Source organism: Macrobrachium nipponense, chromosome 1 (assembly GCF_015104395.2).
Source record: "Macrobrachium nipponense isolate FS-2020 chromosome 1, ASM1510439v2, whole genome shotgun sequence".
Classification (NCBI taxonomy): Eukaryota; Metazoa; Arthropoda; class Malacostraca; order Decapoda; family Palaemonidae; genus Macrobrachium; species Macrobrachium nipponense.
In genome coordinates this window covers 98,869,463-98,890,759 of record NC_087200.1, presented here as the reverse complement: position 1 = coordinate 98,890,759, position 21,297 = coordinate 98,869,463, and the positions used below count along the sequence as shown (strand labels likewise).

Below are 21,297 nucleotides of genomic sequence, written 5' to 3'. Positions count from 1 at the left end.
TTGTTAATTGCCGTTGAGACATCGTTATTTTGCCGTGGCCTCTACTTTGTGTTGTGTTTGTTTTGTGTGTTGCTTGCAGGTGCACGTTAATTATGTGGCGGACTTATGGTAAGCCAGGCTAAGTTAGGATAGGCAAGGTGAATGGAGCTTCCTAAGGGGTAGGGTAAAAAACCGTAGGGTCCAGAGTGGACCATGTACGATCAGCTTAGACAATCCCAAAAAAAGTACATTATAACGCGTCCTGACATCGGAGATGGGCATCAGTCGCGACTTGTTTTTGGTGAGAAACGGAGCTAAAGACCTCTACTCTCTTTCGAAGTAAAGTATTTTCTCAAAAGTAGATATTTTAAGGCCAAATTTTAAGATTTAAACAGAGGGTAGTGAAAATGGTGTCAAACGTAGTGCAAATCTCACCAAAACGCGTTCAACATTTTTACTTTTAGAAGATTGTCGCCATCTCGATGTTTACGGAGTCGCTTGTGTCAATAAACTAAAAACCATTTCCTGTGATAAATCCGCCCACCACTTGTACCCACAGACGCTGGGGCACTTTCATCACAACAAAACGGAAAACTTTTCCTCACCAAGTAAGCAACTGTTTTGTAGAAGACGACAAGAGTAAAACATCAATATTTTACATAGGGTAAAACATCACAGCAGGCCAAACAGGCTACCTACATTCAACGCTTGCCACCCTCCGAAAAAGTACATTATAACGCGTCCTGACACCGGAGATGGGCATCAGTCGCGACTTGTTGTTGGTGAGAACCGGAGCTAAAGACCTCTACTCTCCTTTCGAAGTAAGTATTTTCTCCAAAGTTAGAAATTAAGGCCAAATTTTAAGATTTAAACAGAGGGTAGTGAAAAGGGTGGCTACGGCAGTGGAAATCTCACCAAAACGCTTTAGAAATTTTTACTTAGGGGGAAACATCACAACAGGCCAACCCTCATCACGGTAGACGGGTCTTATTCACTCGATATTTAATTGGTGAAACATGAATACAATTGCAACTCTAAGCATACCATTTAAAAGACTGAAGTTTCGTCAACATATTGTGATATATGAAAGCCCCATACGAACTAAAATAAGCATGTGAGCTCTTCGTAAAATATAGTTTTTCAAGGCAGTTTTTGAAATCCAATATGGCGGCTACGTTTTTCATGACGGTTTCTCATCAGTGACGGCACCATCTTTCCCCAGCCTTCCCAGCACTCATTTGAACAATGTTAGCGTATGTATGTAACGTTTATTGATCTTACTCAAGATTGCAGTTGTAATCAGCACAATAAAACAACATTTTGTTGCCTATATTAGTGAAAGTATGAAACTTGTTATTCCCGGGGTTATGGTTGGAACTGAATTCATTCTTTTACCTTGTAATTGGCGGTTTTTATCCTTACTGCCATCACAACAAACTCCACAGTGCTTATTTGATTGTTATTATACACATTTTGGTCTCAGTTCACTCCACATTGCACTTTAAACCCGTTGCTGTTCCTGGTTTCTAAGCGCGCGCGCCATAAACACAATTACAAACAGCAGACGACGACAGACGACGAAACTGCAAAGTTTTATTCCCTAAACTGTTTACTTTACTCGTTATTTAGTTTAAATTTACATTGTTATTTAAAAATTTTTGATTTAATTCATGTATATTATCCCTTTTTTTGCAACCAAATTACCCCGAAAAATTACAGATATTTCTAACGTAGATAAAATCAAATGTTTCTAACGTTTTCGTACATCTGGCTGCCGAAAACCATAGAGGAACGAATACGGAAAAGTGCATAGAGGAACGACTACGTTTTTTTTTTTTTTGCTTTTTGTTTTGCTAGCACTTTTCATTTGATTTCAGTCTTTATTAGTATTTTGAATTTCTTAAAATAATCGTATGCCAGAAATAAATGTAACCTTTAATGTTTGCATGCTAAGAATGGCAAAATCATCGTTGCCACATTAGTGGAGGCTTCACACATACGCCGTTCCATTATCCTGTTAAGCGTCCGCCCCTGATGAGCTCGCTTGCTAACGTACCGTCACGCTTTTTTTGTAATCAGCGATCATAGCACTGATGATAGTTTTTCAAAGTTAATATTGATTTTTATGCTTGTTATTCATACTGTAATTAACTGTAGGAAATTCTCTCTATCTCTCTCTCTCTTCTCTCTCTCTCTCTCTCTCTCTCTCTCTCTCTCTCGGAGTCCAGTCCACTCGGCCAAAGAAAAGTCATCTTCACTCCCGCAATTGGAAGAAAAGTTTGTATCATCACTGGAGGATTCAGAACTAGAGCTCTCATCATCAAATAGGTTATCAATATCACACTCCTCATCTAGTATTTGATTGATCTCACCTAAAGAAATATGCCTCCTCTTTGGGACATTCATTGTGAAAGACGCGAAATCCAATTTGTCTCGATAAACGCCCGAAGCGTATTGAAAGAAAACCAACAGGGACAGGCAGTTTTCTAGCATAAGCGACCACCAGGAAAGAGTTGCCAGGCTGGAAACAAATAAGTTTCCCATGTGCTGAGAGTGTTACCAAATGATGTTCCTACACTTTCTATACGAGTAAACGTATTATTACGGGGCTGACGTCTTGACAAGCACAGTTAAAGTCTTGAACGTAATATCCCGTTGAAGGCGCTACCGAGGAGATCGCGGTAAACGTATTATTACGTGGGTGACGCTTAACAGGTTATAAACTGTTTCCATGAATTCTAGTTGTCATAGTAATGCAATAATGATAAAATTGCTTTAATATTTATGTATAATACTTCCAATACATAGCCTAATTTCACCAATTTCAACGTTTGTGTGTAGTCTTATACCCAGTTTGGAGGGTCAACACATACCGAATCGGCACAGAGAGAGAGAGAGAGAGAGGGAAGAGAGAGAGAGACGAGAGAGGAGAGAGAGCGGAGAGAGAGAGAGAGAGAGAGAGAGAGAGAGCAGAGAGAAAGGGTAAGGCGGAAGGACGAAGAAGAAAAAGGGATGGCGGTGGAGGGGGGGGGGGTAGGTGGAGCTTTATACGCGTGTTCGTATCCATTTCTGCATAAGGAGTTTTTGTCTCTTGGTACAAGGACAAGTGTCGTTTTGATCTTTACGATTAGTGATTCACGATACCCTTATAAATTACGTCACTGGGTGTAATGCACTATAGCAAATCTCGTTCTGTTAAGAGTGTTCGTTACAGAAATAGGTATTGCCCAAAAACCTGCTTGCACTGTCCCTCTGAAACCCATAGTAGACATGCTGCTTAGTTTGTCAATCAAGTTTTATAACCAAGTATTTTTACAAGCTAGCTATTGAATAAATTTGTATTTTTCTCAGTCAAAACATATGCCCCTCAATGCTAACTTTCCTCTTTTAACGACTTTCTGGTCATTGCAAATTCGGCCCCATAATTTCTTATGGTGCGAAAACAGACAGAGGCCCATGGACCGAAAACGATTGCGTCACACTTACGGCGATAATCCAGCAGTAAAACATCTTCATAATATCCAAAAGGTAAATAATAAAGATATATATGCGCATTACGATTAATAAACAATTACAATGTATAGCTGATAACAATCTGCATGAATAACTGGTAAACTGTTCTGCAATGACAGTTTTGGAGTATAGCAATTATTTACAATAGGTACGCAAAGTCAAGATTCGTCGTGACGTCATAATACAGAACTTGAAAGAACGTTCTAATTCCAGAGAAAATAATTACTTAAATTTGAGTCAGAGTCGAGTTACTTTTTCAATAACGAATATTTTCAAATTAATCATCATAAATATGTAAAATATTGATGTTTTACTACTTATTTAAAATAGCCAAGAGCACGCTTCTCGTCATCTTCTACCCCAACAGCTGTTTAACGCCTGGCTTGTTGTTGATGAGAAATCGTGTTTCGATTGTTGTGATAAAAGTGCTCCAGCGTCTGTGGGTACAAGTGGTGTGCGGATTTATCACAGGAAATGGTTAGTTTATTGACACAAGCTACTCCGTAAACATCGAGATGGCGTCAATCTTCTAAATACCTCGAGTTTGTAAGTAAAATGTTGAACGCGTTTTGGTGAGATTTGCACTACGTTTGAGACCGTTTTCAGTACCCTCTGTTTAAATCTTAAAATTTGGCCTTAATTTCTAACTTTGGAGAAAATACTTACTTCGAAAGGAGAGTAGAGGTCTTTAGCTCCGTTTCTCACCAACAACAAGTCGCGACTGATGCCCATCTCGGGTGTCAGGACGCGTTATAATGTACTTTTTCGGAGGGTGGCTTGCATTGATGGTAGGTGGCCTGCTTGGCCTGCTGTGATGATCTACCCTACAACTAAAAATGTTTCGAAGATTGACGCCATCTTGATGTTTACGGAGTCGCTTGTGTCAACAAACTTCCCATTTCCTGTGCTAAATCTGCACACCACTTGTACCCATAGACGCTGGGGCACTTTCATCACAACAATCGTAAACCAACCTCTTACCAGCACTTATTCAAGGGGACTACGGCATTCTTTGCGGCGTTTTGCGCTCTTCAATTGTTTATCAGTGTTGTCAATTGGTATGTGTTTACCCTCCAAACTATAGTCGATTCATTTAAGGTAGATTCTTGCGCCTACGAGACGTTTGTTTGGCAGCCTCTGATTGGCTGGTACCAGGAGGTAGGCCGCTCGCTCATTGTGTCTATTTTCGTCTGTGACTTAGAAAACATGCAGTATGTTTATATTCCTTCATTTATCTCACGTTTTCCAAAAGATAACTAAAGTTTTGGTCATACCAAAGGATTCGGTATTATTGTATAACTAAATAATCTTTTTCCTGAAACAATTAGATAAAACACAAAGGAATTACAACGAGTAAAAAGTGAAGAGAAAAAGTTTCAATCTTTACACCTGTTTTTATTTATCATCGGATTTTTAATAAGTCATACGATCAAGATGAATTAAAACTTGTATTTTCATACAATAAAATCACCCTGAATACGCTGGTGCTTTCAGATTTTGGATGCGTGGTTAATATGTGAAGAGAAAATGAAGAATGTCTTATCATGTTGCAGCCGTACTTGACTCAGCCTAATAGGAAGGTTCAATCTTTCTTAATTATTTGTTGTTTATTACTTCACTGAGTTATTATTGATTCATAATCACTCAAATAGTCTCTGGTGTCTCTTTCATTTGAAAATATATTCAATAAAATAAAATTAGAAACAATATCTTGAAACCAAAAACCTGATTAAAGTTTAGGCTGAGTTGAAGAGTGTGAAGTCGTCTTTCCACAGAGTTCAACTTCTTTGCTGGATTGAATTGTCCCCGATGGCCCGCATGGGTCTGAGCTAACGATACCAGATGCATCCATCTGATTATTATTTTTTTTTTTCCTTATCAGATATGCCCAGACATACTACATGATATTGGATTTAAAATGCTCGACAGATATTTGAAATTCGGTGTATTTATTTTCAGAAAATGTGATAATATAACATGGTAAATATTGTGGAAACTGCAACCTTTTATATCGCTAATTGGCAACTCAAATCTCTCGCTGAGGCGACAAACGCAACGAAGAGCCTTGCAGATCTCATTCTCTCAGCAATACCGTCAAACTTGAATCATTTACTGATGCAACATAATAAGACATATTCTTCATTTTCTCCTCACATTTTACACGCATCCAAAATCTGAAAGCAACAGCGTATTCAGGGTGAATTTGTTATATGAAAACACAAGTTTTATTTTATCTTAATCGCGTTAATGATGCAAAATCCGATAATAAATAAAACAGGTATAAAGAATTAAATCTTTCTCTTTTTACTATTACTCATTGTAATTCCTTTGTGTTTTATCTTATTGATTTCAGGAAAAAAGATAACTTGGTTGTACAATTATACGAATCCTATGGTATGACAAAATTTTCCTATCTTGAGCAAAGCGTGAGTTGATTGAAGAAATATAAACATAACATTGCTAGTTTTCTAAGCCACAGTAGAAAATAATGAGTCTGAGCGAGCGGCCTACCTCTCGGTACCAGCCCAATCAGAGGCCGCCAAACAAAACTTCTTGTAGGCGCAAGAATCTACCTTAAATGAATCGACTATAGGTATAAGACTTACACAAAACCGGGAAATAAGTTAAATTAGCGTATCTATTTGTATTATATATACGTACATACTACAGCAATTTTATCATTACTGCATTACTATGACAACCAGAATTCATCAAAACAGTTTGTAAATGCATCGGCGTATGTATGACGCTCCACTAGATTGGCAACGATGAGTCATTTTTCCTCACGTCGTCTGCTCGTAAGTATACATCCGAAACATTTGTAATTTTGGGGGGTTAATTTGGTTGCAAAAAAGGGATAATAGACATGAATTAAATAAGATTTTGAAGTAAAGTTAAACTAAATATTAAGTAAAGTAAACAATAAGGGAATAAAGCTTTGCATCTCATAATCATATTGTCGTCTGCTGCTCGTAACTGTGTTTGCGGAGTGAGTGCTTTAGGAACCAGGAACCACGCGTGGTTCAAGTGCACTGTGGAGTGAATTGAGACCAAAATGTGTATAATTACAATCAAATAAGCACTGTGGAGTTTCAGTTGTGATGGCAGTAAGGATAAAAACCACCGATTGCAAGGTAAGAATGAATTCAGTTCCAACCATAACCCCGGGAATAACAAGTTTCATACTTTCACTAATATAGGCAACAAAATGTTGTTTTATTGTGACTGATTACAACTGCAATCTTGAGTAAGATCAATAAACGTTACATATATACGCTAACATTGTTCAAATGAGTGCTGGGAAGGCTGGGGAAAGATGGTGGCCGTCACTGATGAGAACCGTCCATGCAAAACGTAGCCGCCATATTTGGATTTCTTTTCAAAACTGCCTTGAAAACATATTTTACGAAGAGCTCACATGCTTATTTTAGTTCGTATGGGGCTTTCATATATCACATTATGTTTGAACGAAACTTCAGTCTTTTTAAATGGTATGCTTAGAGTTGCAATTGTATCTTGTTTCTTTCATCATTAATATCGAGTGAAAAAGACCCTCCACCGTATGAGGGGTTGTTTGCCTGCCGTGGTGTTCTACCCTATGTATTGATGATTAATTTGAAAATATTCGTTATTGAAAAAGTAACTCGATTCTGACTCAAATTTAAGTAATTATTTTTTGGAATTACAACGTTCTTTTAAGTCCTGTATTATGATGTCACGACATCTTGGCTTTCGTACCTATTGTAAATAATTGCTTTACTCAACTTTCTTGCAGAACAGTTTACCAGTTATTCATGCAGATTATCAGCTCCTCATGTAATTGTTATAATCGTAATGTGCATGTATATCTTTATTTTTTACTTTTTGGATGTATGAAGATGTTTTACTGCCGGATTATTGCCGTAGTGTGACGCAATCGTTTTCGGCCCCTGGCCTCTGTTTTCGCACATAATAAGCAAATTATGGAGCCGAATTTGCAATGACCAGAAAGTCGTTAAAAGAGGAAAGTTAGCATTGAGGGGCATAGTTTTTGGATTGTTAGAAAAATACAAATTTATTCAATATCTAGCTTGTAAAAAATACTTTACTATTACAAAAAACTTGTGACAACTAAGCAGCATACCTACTATGTGTTTTCATCGACAGTGCAAGACACGTTTTTGGGCAATACCTATTTCTGTATGAACACTCGTATCAGAACGAGATTTTGCTATAGCGCATTACACCCAGGGCCGTAATTTATAAGGTTATCGTGAATCACTAATCGTAAAGAATAATGACACTTGTCCCTGTACCAAGAGACAAAAACTCCATTATGCAGAAATGGTTACGAACACGCATAAAAAGCTCCACCTACCCTCTCCCCCCCCCTCCACCACCCCTTTCCTTCTTCATTCCTTCGCCTTCCTCTCTCTCTCTCTCTCTCTCTCTCTCTCATCTCTCTCTCCCCATCTCTCTCTCTCTCTCTCTCTCTCGCCATTCAGTATGTGTTGACCCCTCCAAACTGGGTATAAGACTACACACAAAAACGTTGAAATTGGTGAAATTAGGCTATGTATTGGAAGTATATATACATAAATATTAAAGCAATTTTATTATTATTGCATTACTATGACAACTGGAATTCATGGAAACAGTTTATAACAATGAATCTGCGTATGTGTGAAGCCTCCACTAATGTGGCAACGATGATTTTGCCATTCTTAGCATGCACAAACATTAAAGGTTACATTTATTTCTGCATACGGTAATTAAAGAAATTCAAAATACTAATATAGACTGAAATCAATGAAAAGTGCTAGCAAAAACAAAAAAAAAGCAAAAAAAAATATATATATATAAACCACTATCCGTAGTCGTTCCTCTATGGTTTTCGGGAGCCAGATGTACGAAAACACCTTAGAAATCATTGGATTGTATCTATTTTAGAAATATCTGTAATTTTTCGGGGTAATTTGGTTGCAAAAAAGGGATAATATACATGAATTAAATTAAATTTTTTTAATAAAGTAAAGTTGAACTAAAAAACGAGTAAAAGTAAACAGTTTTTTAGGGAATAAAACTTTGCAGTTTCGTCGTTTGCTGCTCGTAACTGTGTTTGTGGCGCGCTTAAGAACCAGGAACAGCAACTTGTTTAAAGTGCAATGTGAAGTGAATTGAGACCAAAATGTGTATAATAACAATCAAATAAGCACTGTGGAGTTTCAGTTGTGATGGCAGTAAGGATAAAAACCACCTATTACAAGGTAAAAATTAATTTAGTTCAAACCATGACCCCGGGAATAAAAAGTTTCATAATTTCAGTAATATAGGCAACAAAATGTTGTTTTATTGTGCTGATTACAACTGCAATCTTGAGTAAGATCAATAAATGTTACATATATACGCTAACATTGTTCAAATGAGTACTGGGAAGGATGGGAAAGATGGTTGTCGTCACTGATCAGAACCTGTACATCACGGTAGCCGCCATATTGGATTTCAAAACTGCCTTGAAAAACATATTTTTACGAAGAGCGTCACATGCTTATTTTAGTTCGTATGGGGCTTTCGTATATCACATTATGTTGACGAAACTTCAATCTTTGGAATGGTATGCTTGGAGTTGTAATTGTATTCTTGTTTCACCATTTAAATATCGAGTGAATAAGACCTGTCCACCGTGATAAGGGTTGGTAGTCGCTGGTGTTTCCCCCCTAGTAAACAACTGTTTTGGTAGAAGACGACAACGAATCGTGCACTTCAATTTTTTAATTTTTTATAAAATAGTAAAACATCAATATTTTACATTTTGTTTCATGAAAACTTACCTGTCAGATATATATATATATATATATATATATATATATATATATATATATATATATATATATATATATATATATAGCTATTCTCCGAAGTTCCGACAGAATTCAAAAACTCCCGGCACACGCAGTGGTTGGCCAGGTGGTTAGTACCCATTCCCGCCGATGGGAAGCGGGTATCAGGAACCATTCCTGTTTTCTATTCAGATTTTCTCTGTCACCGGTACTGTAAACACCTGTTTTCAGTACCTCCGTCTTAGGATTTTGAAACTTCATTGCCGCTAAGTATCCTAATTGTCTTTCGATTTATTGACTTGGATTTGTGGCTAGGCATACGCTATCATAGATTGATTTGAATTTGATTGTTCTTTGCATAAGATGTCTGAATCTAGTTCGACTAGTTTCAGAGTTTGTCTGCAAGGGGTAAGGTGAGTCTACCGAAACCTTCGGTAGATCCTCACTTGGTATGCATGACGTGTACATGTTTCTTTGCTGAAAGATCAATGTAATTAGTGTGGTGTTAGACTGGTTCCGAAGGAAGACGTATGATTCATATGTATGCAAATTAGAGCCTGATAGAATCAGGAGGTCTTCCTCCAAGCTGCATCAGTAAACAGAAGTCAGGGTAATGAACCTACTAACCTCCTGTAGAATTTATTTTGCCTAACCCTGTGGTATGCCCTACGGGCCTTGAGGAAGTGTCCGCGAGAAGTAATGCCCTTTCTGTTAATGTGGATTCCATCCGTTAATCTTGGAATCTAAAGTGCTCACTCTCCAATCAGTGTTGTGAGTGTAGTGATGTTGAATTAGTGCCCCTGGTGTTGTGGAGGGGGCATCAGATCGGCCCTATAACGCTTCTAGGTCTAGACCTCTGTCGGACTCCCAGGACAAGGGAGTGGGCAAGTCGAAAACAGGAGGAGGGTTACGGGGACTCCCCACCGATCTGGCGTCCCTTCGGCAGGACATGTTAACGCTTCCCAGGCTGCCAAGGATCGTGCTCGTGCGCGAATCCTTAAGGATTGCTTCTCGTCCTCCGAAGCATCCCCCCCGCGCAAGGGTTGGAGCTTTCGGAAGGACTCTCGCCTTTGAAGAGAAGCTTCAGAGAGGAGGACGCTTCACGTCCTTTTTCTCCAGATGTTTTGCGGTCTTCTCCGTAGAGTTTTGACACTTTTCCACCGCAGAAGAGGACCAGGACGTCATCGGAGGATGACGCTGTTGAGCGCCCCAGTCGCTCTAGGGAGAGAGCTGTAGCTTTTCCTGTAAGAAGGAAGAAGGCGTCCCCTCGCCCCTCGTCTTCTCACAGGATCAGCCCTTCCCCTGAGAAGGAGTCTTCTCCTACCAATGGGAAGGAGTCTTCCCCTGCCAAGAAGATGCTCCTTGTGATGCAGCAACAGTTAGCTTCGTTGATTGCTGAGAAAGAGGCAGAGCCGCGTCGACGTAGGAAGGACTCGAGGCTGCCTATCAAGAGGTCCAAGCAGTCCCCCTCTCCTTTTCCTCGTTCGTCTCTTTCGCCTGCTTCGTCGCCCTCTAGATTTCATTCGGCACCCCAGCGCTTGTCTAGAGGGTGCGATGAGCGTCTCCCCAGACTCTTCTGTCGAGAGAGAGGAAGACTGTAAGGGTCATCGCAGCAGGGATCGTCTAGCTTCTCGTCAAGACGCTCCTCTCGCGCCAATTCATGACGCTCTGCATGCTGCTAGGCACGACGCTCCTCTAGCTGCTCGACTTGACGCTTCTCAGGCTGCTGCTTTTCGTCAGGAAGCTCGTCGGGACGCACGTCGTTCTGCTCGTCTGGACGCCCAGCGGGACGCTCTTCGTACTGCTCGTCAGGACACTCGTAGCGACGCTTGTCAGGACGCTGCAAGACGCTCGTCAGGACGCTTCAGAGGCTGTTGTATTTAGAGGCTGTTGTAAAAGATGTCCAGCCTTGTGCGGAGAGTTCTTCTTCGCAGCGGAGGTCTGTTTTGAGAGTTGGGCCTAAAGGTCTTAGACCTCGCTCTTCCGTGGATTCGTCTGTTGCTCCCATGGAAGAGGGAGAGTTAGGCAGTTCGTCGGAGGCCGCAGATGAAGAGCAGCCTTCTACGTCATCTTCTTCCTCAGACTACCAGGTCTTGGCCCGCCTTCTTCGTGATCTGTTTGGAGACAAGTTCCAACCCTCTGCCCCTCGCTCTCCTCCTTCACAGTTAGCCTCTTCCAAAACCAGTAGAACTCTGGGTTTTGTGAAAATGAAGAATTCCCTTTCTACGAAGAGAGCCTTCAAAAAGGTCCATGACTGGATGGATTTGAGGAAGGCCCAAGGCAAGGACTTTTTGCCCTGCCCCCCGTTGAGACTCGTGGTTAAAGCAGGGATTTGGTATCACATTGAGTCCATCTTACTCACGAAGAAGACCCTTTTTCACTATGTATATTTAATTGGTGAAACAACAATACAATTAAATCTTTAAGCATACCATTCAAAAGACTGAAGTTTCGTCAACATAAAGTGATATATGAAAGTGCCATACGAACTAAAATAAGCATGTGAGGGCTTTGTAAAACATGTTTTGTTCATGAAACTTACCCGGCAGATATATATATATAGCTGTATTTCTCCGAAGTCCGACAGAAATTTCAAAACTCCCGGCACACGCAGTGGTCGGCCAGGTGGTTAGTACCCATTCCCGCCGCTGGGAGGCGGGAGTCAGGAACCATTCCCATTTTCTATCCAGATTTTTTCTGTCGCCGGTGCTGATAACAACTGTTTTCAGTACCCTCCGTCTAGGATTATCGAAACTTTGTTACTTAAGTATTCCGTTTGTCTTTTGGTTATTGAACGTGGATAGTGACTTTGGCATACGCTGATATGGGATTGAATTTTGAATTTGGTTGGTTTTTTCTTTAAAACTAAGATGGTCTGGGACTGTTCAACTAGTACCAGAGTGTGTTGTATGGAAGGTTGTAAGGTGAGGCTACCGAAAGGTTCGGTAGATCCACACACAGTATGCACGAATTGTAGAGACCATGTGTGTGTAATAGATGACCGTTGTAAGGAGTGTGAATGTCTGTCTGATTCAGGTTGGAAGGCTTATGAATCCTATGTGCGAAAATTGGAGCGCGATAGGATAAGGAGGTCTTCCTCCAGGAGTGCATCAGTCAGTAGAAGTAAGGGTAGTAAGGTTTCTCCTACTATTCCTTCAGTAGTTTGTGCAACACCTAAATCTGTTGTGCCTTCGGGCCCTGAAAAATCTGTGGAGGTCATGCCCTATCTGACGATTCTAGAGTCATTACGAAATCTAGAATCTAAAGTGCTCGCTTTGGAGGGTAAAAGCAGTGTTAATGAAGTGAAGTGCAGTGAAAGTGCCCCCAGTGTTGTGGATTGGGGGCGTCAGATCGGCCCTATAATGCCTCTAGGCCTGGACCTCTGTCGAACTCCCAGGACCAGGGAGACGACATTTCGAAAGCCGAAGGAGGGTTACGGGGAACTCCCACCGATCTGGCGTCCCTTCGGCAGATCTGTCGACGATCTCCAGGCTGCCATAAAGAGCGGCCGGCTCGTGCGCGTATCCTCCGCGAGTGCTTTTCGTCCTTCGAAGGCGTCCCTCCCCCGCAAAAGGGGTTGGAGCTTTGGGGGACACTTGCGTCCTCTGAAAAGAACTAAGACGGATGTCGCCACAAGGGACTGGCCCGTCGTCAGTAGTTTCTCTGAGGAGGACGCAGAACGTCCTTTCGCTCCTTCTGCTTTGCGGTCTGCGCCTTTTTATGTGGACTACTCTCCACCGGAAAAGAGAGCAAAGACGCAAGTTGCCGCACAGGCGGCCAGCGTTTCTGGTCTCAGGAGGAGGACCGCTTCACGTCCTTTCTCTTCTGCTGCTTTGCGGTCTTCGCCAGAGAGTTTTTTGCGGCATTGACGCCACAAAAGAGAACCAGGACGTCATCCGACGATGACGCCTTTGAGCGCCCCAGTCGCTCCAATAAGAGAACTGAGTCGGTCCTTGTGAGAAGGAATAGGGCTTCCCCCTTGCCTTCGCCTTCTCACAGGATCAGCTTTTCACCTGAAAAGGAATAGTCTCCAACTAAAAGAGTCATATCCGTTCGATGCAACAACAACTGGCTTTGTTGCTGGCCGAGAGAGAGGTAGAACCGCGTCGTAGAAGAAAAGATGATAGATTGCCGATCAAAAGATCTAAGCGGTCTCCCGCTTCTTCGTATCGCTTCTCTCTTTCACCAGTGGCTACGCCCTCTAGATTTCGTGCATCCCACTTGCAGCTGGGTAAAGAGCGCGAGCAACTTCCTTAGAAAGATTCGTATATCGAGAGGAAGGAAACTCGCCCTACTTTTCGAAGCGTTCCCCTCTCTACTCATAGGGGTTCGCTTTATTCGAAGATTGACGTTCTCTCTGCTGTGAAGCAAGGCGGTTTGCAAGCTGAGAATCAGGACATGGACGCTTATATGGACGCTAAGCGTGGCGCTCAGCGGAGTGCTAAGCGTGACGCTCGGCTGGACGCCAGGTGTGGCTCTCGCATGGACGCCGAGTGTGACAAGTTTACGAACACCTGTACAGAGGTTTTGTTGAGACACTCATCAGGCCTCACAACGTGATATCTGTCCCGGACGCTCGCCTACACTCTAACATTTGTAGACACTCCCATCGAGAGATTGTTCAGGAAACTAACACTTCTATTCCTGAACCTATAGATATACAGAACGCACCTAGTACGTCACAGCAGTGCTCTTCATCAAAGATTGGACCGAAAGGGCTTCTACCACCTTCGTCGGGAGACCCCTCTGCCGCTCCTACAAAAGGAGGAGGATTGAGTAATATTTCAGAAGAAACAGACGAGGATCAACCTTCTACGTCAGTTTCTTCTGACTATCAAGTATTAGTTCGCTTGCTTCGGGCTTCTTTTGGAGATGAATTTCAACCCGCAGCTCCTCGCTCTCCGGGTTTTGTTAAGATGACGAAGTCTCTTTCAACTATAAGAGCTTTCAAAAAGGTTTCAAGATTGGATGGAGTCAAGGAAAGCACAGGGAAAGTCTTCTTTTTGCCCAGCCTCCTTCAAGACTATGCGGTAAGGCAGGCATTGGTACGCAGACAGGTGAAGATGTCGGTTTAAGAGCTCCTGCATCTGCGCAAGGTGATTTTTGCCAGTCTAGTCGACGCACCAAGGAGTCTCTCCTTTCGTCAGCGAAAGTACGTGGACTCCTGCGGAAATGGACCACCATCTTAAAGGCCTTTTTCGGACAATAGAAGTGTTTCAATTTCTTGGACTGGTGCTTGGGACTGCTGGACACAAAGGCTCGTAGTCAAGATTCTATTAGCCTGGGGAGCTATCCAGCGTTCTTGCGTGTATGGATAAGGCCGTCAGGGATGGTTCAGAGGAATTAGCTTCGCATTTTTGTGCAGGGCTCTTAAAAAGGGAGCTCTCTACTGCAAATTCACTGCGAAGTCAGTATCTCCAGCACAGAGGCAGATTTGCTTTTTCGCCCCTCTCTCGAACCATCTCTTTCCCCAGGCTATGATTAAAGATGTACTGGCAGTCTTCAAGAAAAAGCTACTCAGGACCTCTTAGAGCAATCTTCTAGACGTCCTGTAGTTCCTTCAACTTCTGCAAGAACACAGTTTTCCAAGAAAATAAAGCCCTTTCGAGGTGGGGCTTCCTCGAGACGACCTCCTCGAGGAAGAGGCCTTGCCAGAGGTAGAGCCCCGTCTAAACCCCAAAGGGAAGAAATGAGAATGTAGTCCTCAAGCACCAGTAGGAGCCAGGCTTCAGTTATTTGCAAAAGCCTGGAGAAAGATAGAGGCGGACACCTGGTCGCTCAATGTCATCAAGCGAGGATACAAAATACCATTCCTGAAGTCGCCTCCGCTGTGCACGACGCCCATGGATCTATCACCTTCGTACCAGCTGGAAAAACAACAGATCTTGTTCGATCTTCTCGAACAAATGCTCGAGAAGAATGCAATAGAACAGGTAGACGACCTTCAATCCCCGGGTTTCTACAACAGGTTATTCCTGGTACCGAAACAGTCGGGAGGTTGGAGGCCAGTTTTAGATGTGAGCAGTCTAAATCTTTTTATAGAGAGACAGAGGTTCAAGATGGAGACACCTCAGTCAGTGCTTGGGGCCTTGAGACAAGGCGATTGGATGGCGTCATTAGACCTGCAAGACGCATATTTCCACGTCCCGATTCATCACCAATCGAGGAAGTATCTGCGTTTTGTCATGAAGGGAAGAGTTTTCCAATTCAGAGCTCTTTGCTTCGGATTGAGTACGGCACCAATGATCTTCACAGTCTTAATGAAGAATGTGGCGAGGTGGCTTCATCTTGCAAACGTCAGGATCTCTCTATATCTAGATGACTGGTCTCATTCGAGCATCATCGAAAGAGTGTCTGAAGGACCTTCAATCAACCTTATCTCTAGCGAAGTCCCTGGGACTTCTGGTGAGTTTCGAAAAGTCACAACTGATCCCCACACAGTCCATCGTGTATCTGGGGATTCAGATGGATTCAGTGGCTTTTCGAGCTTTTCCGTCCCAGGGACGTCAACAACAAGGATTAGACAAAATAGCAGTCTTCTTAAGGAAAGAATCATTTTGTTCATGAAACTTACCTGTCAGATATATATATAGCTGTATTCTCTGAAGTCCGACAGAATTTCTAAAACTTACGACACACGTAGTGGGAGTTGGGTGGTTAGTACCCATTCCCGCTGCTGGAGGCGGGGGTATCAGGAACCATTCCATTTTCTTTCAGATTTCTTCTGTCGCCAGTGTCGTAAACAAACTTTTTACACACCTCTTCAGGATTTGGAAAAACTTTTCATTGCTTGAGTATCCTCTTGACTTTTTGGTTTTTTGGTTTGGTTGGATCGATAGCTTGGCATACGTGACTTTGGACTGTTTTGAATTTGGCTTGGTTTTTTTCCTTAAATATGTCTGGATCTAGTTCGGGTAGCGCCAGGGTGTGTTCGAAAGTGGAATGCAAGGTTAGGCTACCAAAAGCCTTGGTTGATCCTCACACATTGTGTAAAGGGTGTAGGGGTCAAGAGTGTAAATATGATTTGCGCTGTAATGAGTGTGAAAGCTTGGATGCATTTACCAATTGGAAGACGTATGAATCCTACCGTAAATAAAAATTAGAGCGTGATAGGATCAGGAGGTCTTCCTCCAGGAGTAAGTCAGTAGCAGACAGGGTCTTAATGTATCCCCTTCTAACCCTCCTTTAGATTTTGTCTCCTAACCCCGTAGTGTTGCCTTTGGGCCCTCAAGTGGTGTCTGCGGAGGGGGTAATGCCCTTTCGCTTATCTGGATTCTATGATTGAAGACGCTTGAATCTAAAGTGCTTGCCCTTGAAAACAGGCAAACTAAGTGGCAGTGATAGTGCCTCTAGGCTGGGACCTCTGCCGGACTCCCAGGACTCAGGGAGAGGGCATGCCGAAGGCCGAAGGAGGGTTACGGGGATCCCCCACCGATCGACGTCCCTTCAGCAGTTCATGTGGACGCTTCCCAGGCTGCTAAGGAGCGTGCTCGAGCACTTATCCCGAGAGATTGTTTCTCGTCTTCCGACGCGTCCTCCCCGCGCAATGGGGTGGGAATCTCGTCCGGATTCGCGACCTTTGAAGAGGACTCTTCAAGATCGTGACGCTTCACGTCTTGCGATGTCTGAGTGGCATTCTTCTCCGGAAAGCGTAGGCATTTCCGCCCCAGAAGAAGTCTAGGAGTCATCAATGATGACGCCCTCGAGCCCCCAGTCGCTCTAGAGCCAAGGCTGTTCCTGGGAGAAGAAGAAGGCGTCCCCTCGCCCCTCACCTTCTCACAAAGAGCAGCTCGTCTCCGCGTAAGGAGACTTCTCAGACGGAGATCATCATTGCTATGCAACGGCAACTAGACGCTTTACTTAAGCAGAAGGAGACGGTTCCTCGTCGCAAGAAGGACGATAGACTTCTGATCAAGAGAACAAGACAGTCTTCTCCACCTGCGCCCTCTTTCGTCCCCGTCTCCTGATATTTCGCGCCTTCTAGGCTTCGTTTCTTCACGCCCCATGGGTTCGTCTAGAGGTGACGGTAGACGTCAGGTTAGAGAGAGATCCCATCATGCTCCTCTCTCTTCTCGCTGAGGAAGACGCTCGGGCATTCCGACTTCGACGTTTCTGCTGGCAACGAGTTTGTTGCTGTCGGACGGACTTCAATGCGTTCTGCCCCTCTTTCGACATGTAGCGTGTCGACGCTCAACTGGGACGCTCGTCGGGTAGCTGACCAGGTTTCTTCGCGGGAACGTTCGTAAGGATGCTTTGCTGGACGTTAGAAGTCGCTACGTTGGATGCTCCTTTGGACGCTTCGCTGGACGCTAGGTTGGACGCTAGTAGACGTTGTCGTAAGAGCTCTGTGGACGCGAATGTGGAAGTTCGCTATCACTTGGATGATTTTCCCGAGGCTTTGGCTGACGTCTGCCTACTTCTTCACGTTCTCCTCAAAGGGTGGGTGATTCCTGATCCTGTGACTGTTAAGGATCCGTTACCCTCTTCTTCTCGTCATCGTTCGGACAGGAGACTTGGAGCGAAAGGACTTTTGCCTCTTCCGTCGGATTTTCACTCGGGTAAGGAAGAAGGAGAACTTAGCGGTTCTTCTTTGAGGATGTTGACGAAGAACAACCTTCGACGTCGGCTTCGTCAGATTACCAAGTATTGGCACGGCTACTTCATGATTCGTTTGGTGATACGCTTTCGCCAGCCTTCTGCCCCTTCCTTCTCCTCCTTCACAGTTTTTCGTCGTCCGAAAGCAAGCAAGACTCCAGGTTTCGTGAAAATCAAGAAACGTCTTTGGTCTACTAAGAGAGCTTTTCCGGAAGGTTAACCGCCTGGATGGAGTCTAGAAAAGCAAAGGGAAGGACTACTTTCGCCCTGCCTCCGTCTAGAACTTAGCGGTAAGGCAGGGATGTGGTATGAAACAGGCGAAGATTTAGGATTGAAGGTTCCTACGTCTGCTCAAGGAGATTTCGCCAGCGTGATTGATGCCTCAAGGAGGTCCCTTTTAGCCTCAGCTAAAGTGTCATGGACGACTTCCGAACTGGACCATCTTTTGAAGGGACTGTTTAGGTCCTTGGAAGTCTTTAACTTCTTAGACTGGTGTCTCGGAGCTTTAGACAACCAATCCATCGTAAGCCAGGACTCGATCAGCTTGGGGGAGCTGTCCAGTGTAATGTCATGCAATGGACAAAGGCCGTCAGGGATGGCTCAGAGGAGTTTAGCCTCTCATTTTTCAGCAGGTTGTGCTGAGAAAAGGTCGCTCTATTGCAACTTTGCGGCTAAGTCGTCTCTCCTCACAGAGGACAGAAACTTTTGTATGCGCCCTTCTCGAGTCATCTCTTCCCCCAGGCTATGGTGAAGGATCTGGCAGTTAGTCTTCAAGAAAAAGCCACTCAAGACCTGTTGGCTCAGTCTTCGAGACGTCCGGCTGGCCCTTCCACGTCTTCAGGAGCCCAACCGTTTAGAAAGCAGAAGCCCTTTCGTGGAGGGACTTCCGCTAGATCGTCACCCCGAGGAAGAAGCCTTCCTAGAGGTAGAGCCCCGTCTAAGTCTAGGGGCAAGAAGTGAGAGATCGTTCCTTCAGCCACCGGTAGGAGCCAGGCTGCAGTTGTTTGCAGAAGCCTGGAGAGAAAAGAGAGGCGGACACCTGGCTCTCGGCGTCATAGAGAAGGGTTACAAGATCCCTTTCATAAAGCCCCGCCCCGCTGACTTCCACTCCCAGGGACTTGTCCCCCGTCGTATTCTCAAACAAAACGGAGGATACTTTTCGGCCTGCTCGAGCAGATGCTCGAGAAACGAGCAGTGGAACAGGTTTTAGACCTGGCAATGCCAGGATTATACAAACAGATTGTTTCTTGTACCGAAACAATCGGGATGGTGGCGGCCGGTCCTTGGACGTAAGTCGTCTAAACCTCTTTATAGAAAAGCAGAGGTTCAAGATGGAGACTCCTCAGTCAGTTCTGGGGGCCTTAAGACCTGGAGATTGGATGGTATCACTCGACCTACAGGACGCCTACTTTCACCGTCCCGATACATCTCCAATCGATGAAGTACTTTCGGTTCGTCCTGAAAGGAAGGTCTTTCAATTCAGGGCTCTTTGTTTCGGGACTGAGTACGGCCCCTTTTATCTTCACCATCTTAATGAAGAACGTGGCGAGGTGGGGCTCTTCTTTCCAACATCAGAATTCTCGCTCTATCTGGACGACTGGCTCATACGAGCCTCCTCGCAGACCCGGTGCCTGAAGGACATGCAAAGACTCTGTCTTTAGCTGCGTCCCTGGGACTTCTGGTGAACTTCGAAAAGTCACATCTGACCCTAACACAGTCCATCGTGTATCTGGGATTCAGATGGATTCAGTGGCTTTTCGGGCTTTTCCGTCCAGGAACGTCAGCAACAAGGCATAGAAAGTGTCAGCATTTCTAGGGAAAGATTCATGCTCGGTGAGGGAATGGATGAGTCTGCTGGGGACCATTTCCTCGCTGGAGAAGTTTGTTTCCCTGGGAGGCTGCACCTCCGACCTCTTCAGTTCTTTCTGTCGGACAACTGGACAGACAAGGACAACTTCGACATGAAGTTAAGCATCTCGGAAGAGGTGAAGAACCATCTTAAGATGGTGGCTCGATCCGTGGAAGCTGTCAGAGGGCATATCCCTCAAGCTTCAGAACCCCGACCTAGTGTTGCTCTCCGACGCGTCATCCACGGGGTGGGGAGCAACTCTAGGGGGGGGAGGAAGTGTCAGGTACCATGGAGAGGGGGAACAGGTAGCCTGGCATATCAACTTCAAAGAGCTGGCAGCGGTTCAATTAGCGCTCCAGTTCTTTCAGAACAAAGTCTCCCGTCGTGTAGTTCAAGTCAACTTGGACAACACCACAGCCCTGGCATACTTGAAGAAACAAGGAGGAACACACTCTCGCTCCCTGTTCGCTCTAGCGAAAGAGATTCTACTTTGGGCAAAGGAGAGAGAAGTCACGATATTGACAAGGTTCATTGCCGGAGTCGAGAACGTCGGGGGCAGATCTCCTCAGTCGACAAGGACAGTTATTGCCGACAGAGTGGACCCTCAATTCAGGACGTATGCCAGGAGCTGTGGGGTCTTTGGGGATGTCCCTTAGTGGACATTTTTGCAACATCAAGGACGGCGAGAGACCCCCTTTATTGCTCCCCGGTTCTCGATCCTGGGCAGTAGCAGTAGACGCCCTCTATGGGGATTGGACGGGCCTAGATCTCTACGCTTTTCCCCCCTTCAAAGATCCTGGGGGAAGTGATGAGAAAATTCGCAGCATCGGAGGGACGAGGTTGACGTTAATCGCCCCCATTTGGCCCGCAGCGATCTGGTTCACAGAGGTGATGTTCTACCTGGTGGATTTTCCCGAGATCTCTTCCGTAAGGAGAGATCTACTCAAACAGCCCCACTTCGAGAGGTACCACAAAAACCTCTCCGCTCTGAGTCTGACTGCGTTCAGACTATCCAGAAGTTGGCCATGAGCGAGAGGTTTTTCGAAACCAGTGGCTAAAGCTATCGCCACCGCGAGGAGACCTTCATCAATCGCGGTTTATCAATCGAAAGTGGGCAGCCTTTAGAAGTTGGTGTAAGAGAAAAGGAGTTTCCTCTACCACTACCTCTGTGAGCCAGATCGCCGACTTCTTGCTTTATCTTAACAAGATCTGAAGCTTGCAGTGTCAACCATTAAAGGCTACAGAAGCGTCTTATCTGTAGTTTTTTTGCCATAGAGGTCTTGACCTCGCTAATAACAAGGATCTCCCATGATCTATTGAGATCTTTCGAGACTACCAAGGTGCCGCTACCAAAGTTACCTTCGTGGAACCTGGATGTGGGTCCTCAAAATATTTAATGTCAAATCGCTTTGAACCTCTTTACTCTATTTCTCTATGAGATTTGATGAAGAAAACTGTATTCCTAACTACTCTGGCGACGGCGAAGAGAGTTAGCGAAATACAGGCTATTAGTAAACACGTCGGCTTCAAAGGGCATAATGC

General features: G+C 44.1%; 1 protein-coding gene across 6 annotated transcripts in view; it reads left to right on the top strand.

Moving 5' to 3' along the window:
- LOC135219504 (E3 SUMO-protein ligase PIAS2-like) overlaps positions 1-21,297 on the top strand; it is a 322,344-nt gene that overhangs the window by 40,842 nt on the left and 260,205 nt on the right. The window contains exon 1 of one of the 6 annotated variants that reach the window (XM_064256329.1): positions 29-108. The exons of the other annotated variants lie outside the window; for them this stretch is intronic. Coding sequence (XP_064112399.1) covers positions 106-108 — 3 coding nt within the window. The 5' untranslated portion in view covers positions 29-105. Of the gene's footprint in view, positions 1-28; positions 109-21,297 lie in introns of those variants that run through there. 6 annotated transcript variants of the gene reach the window in all.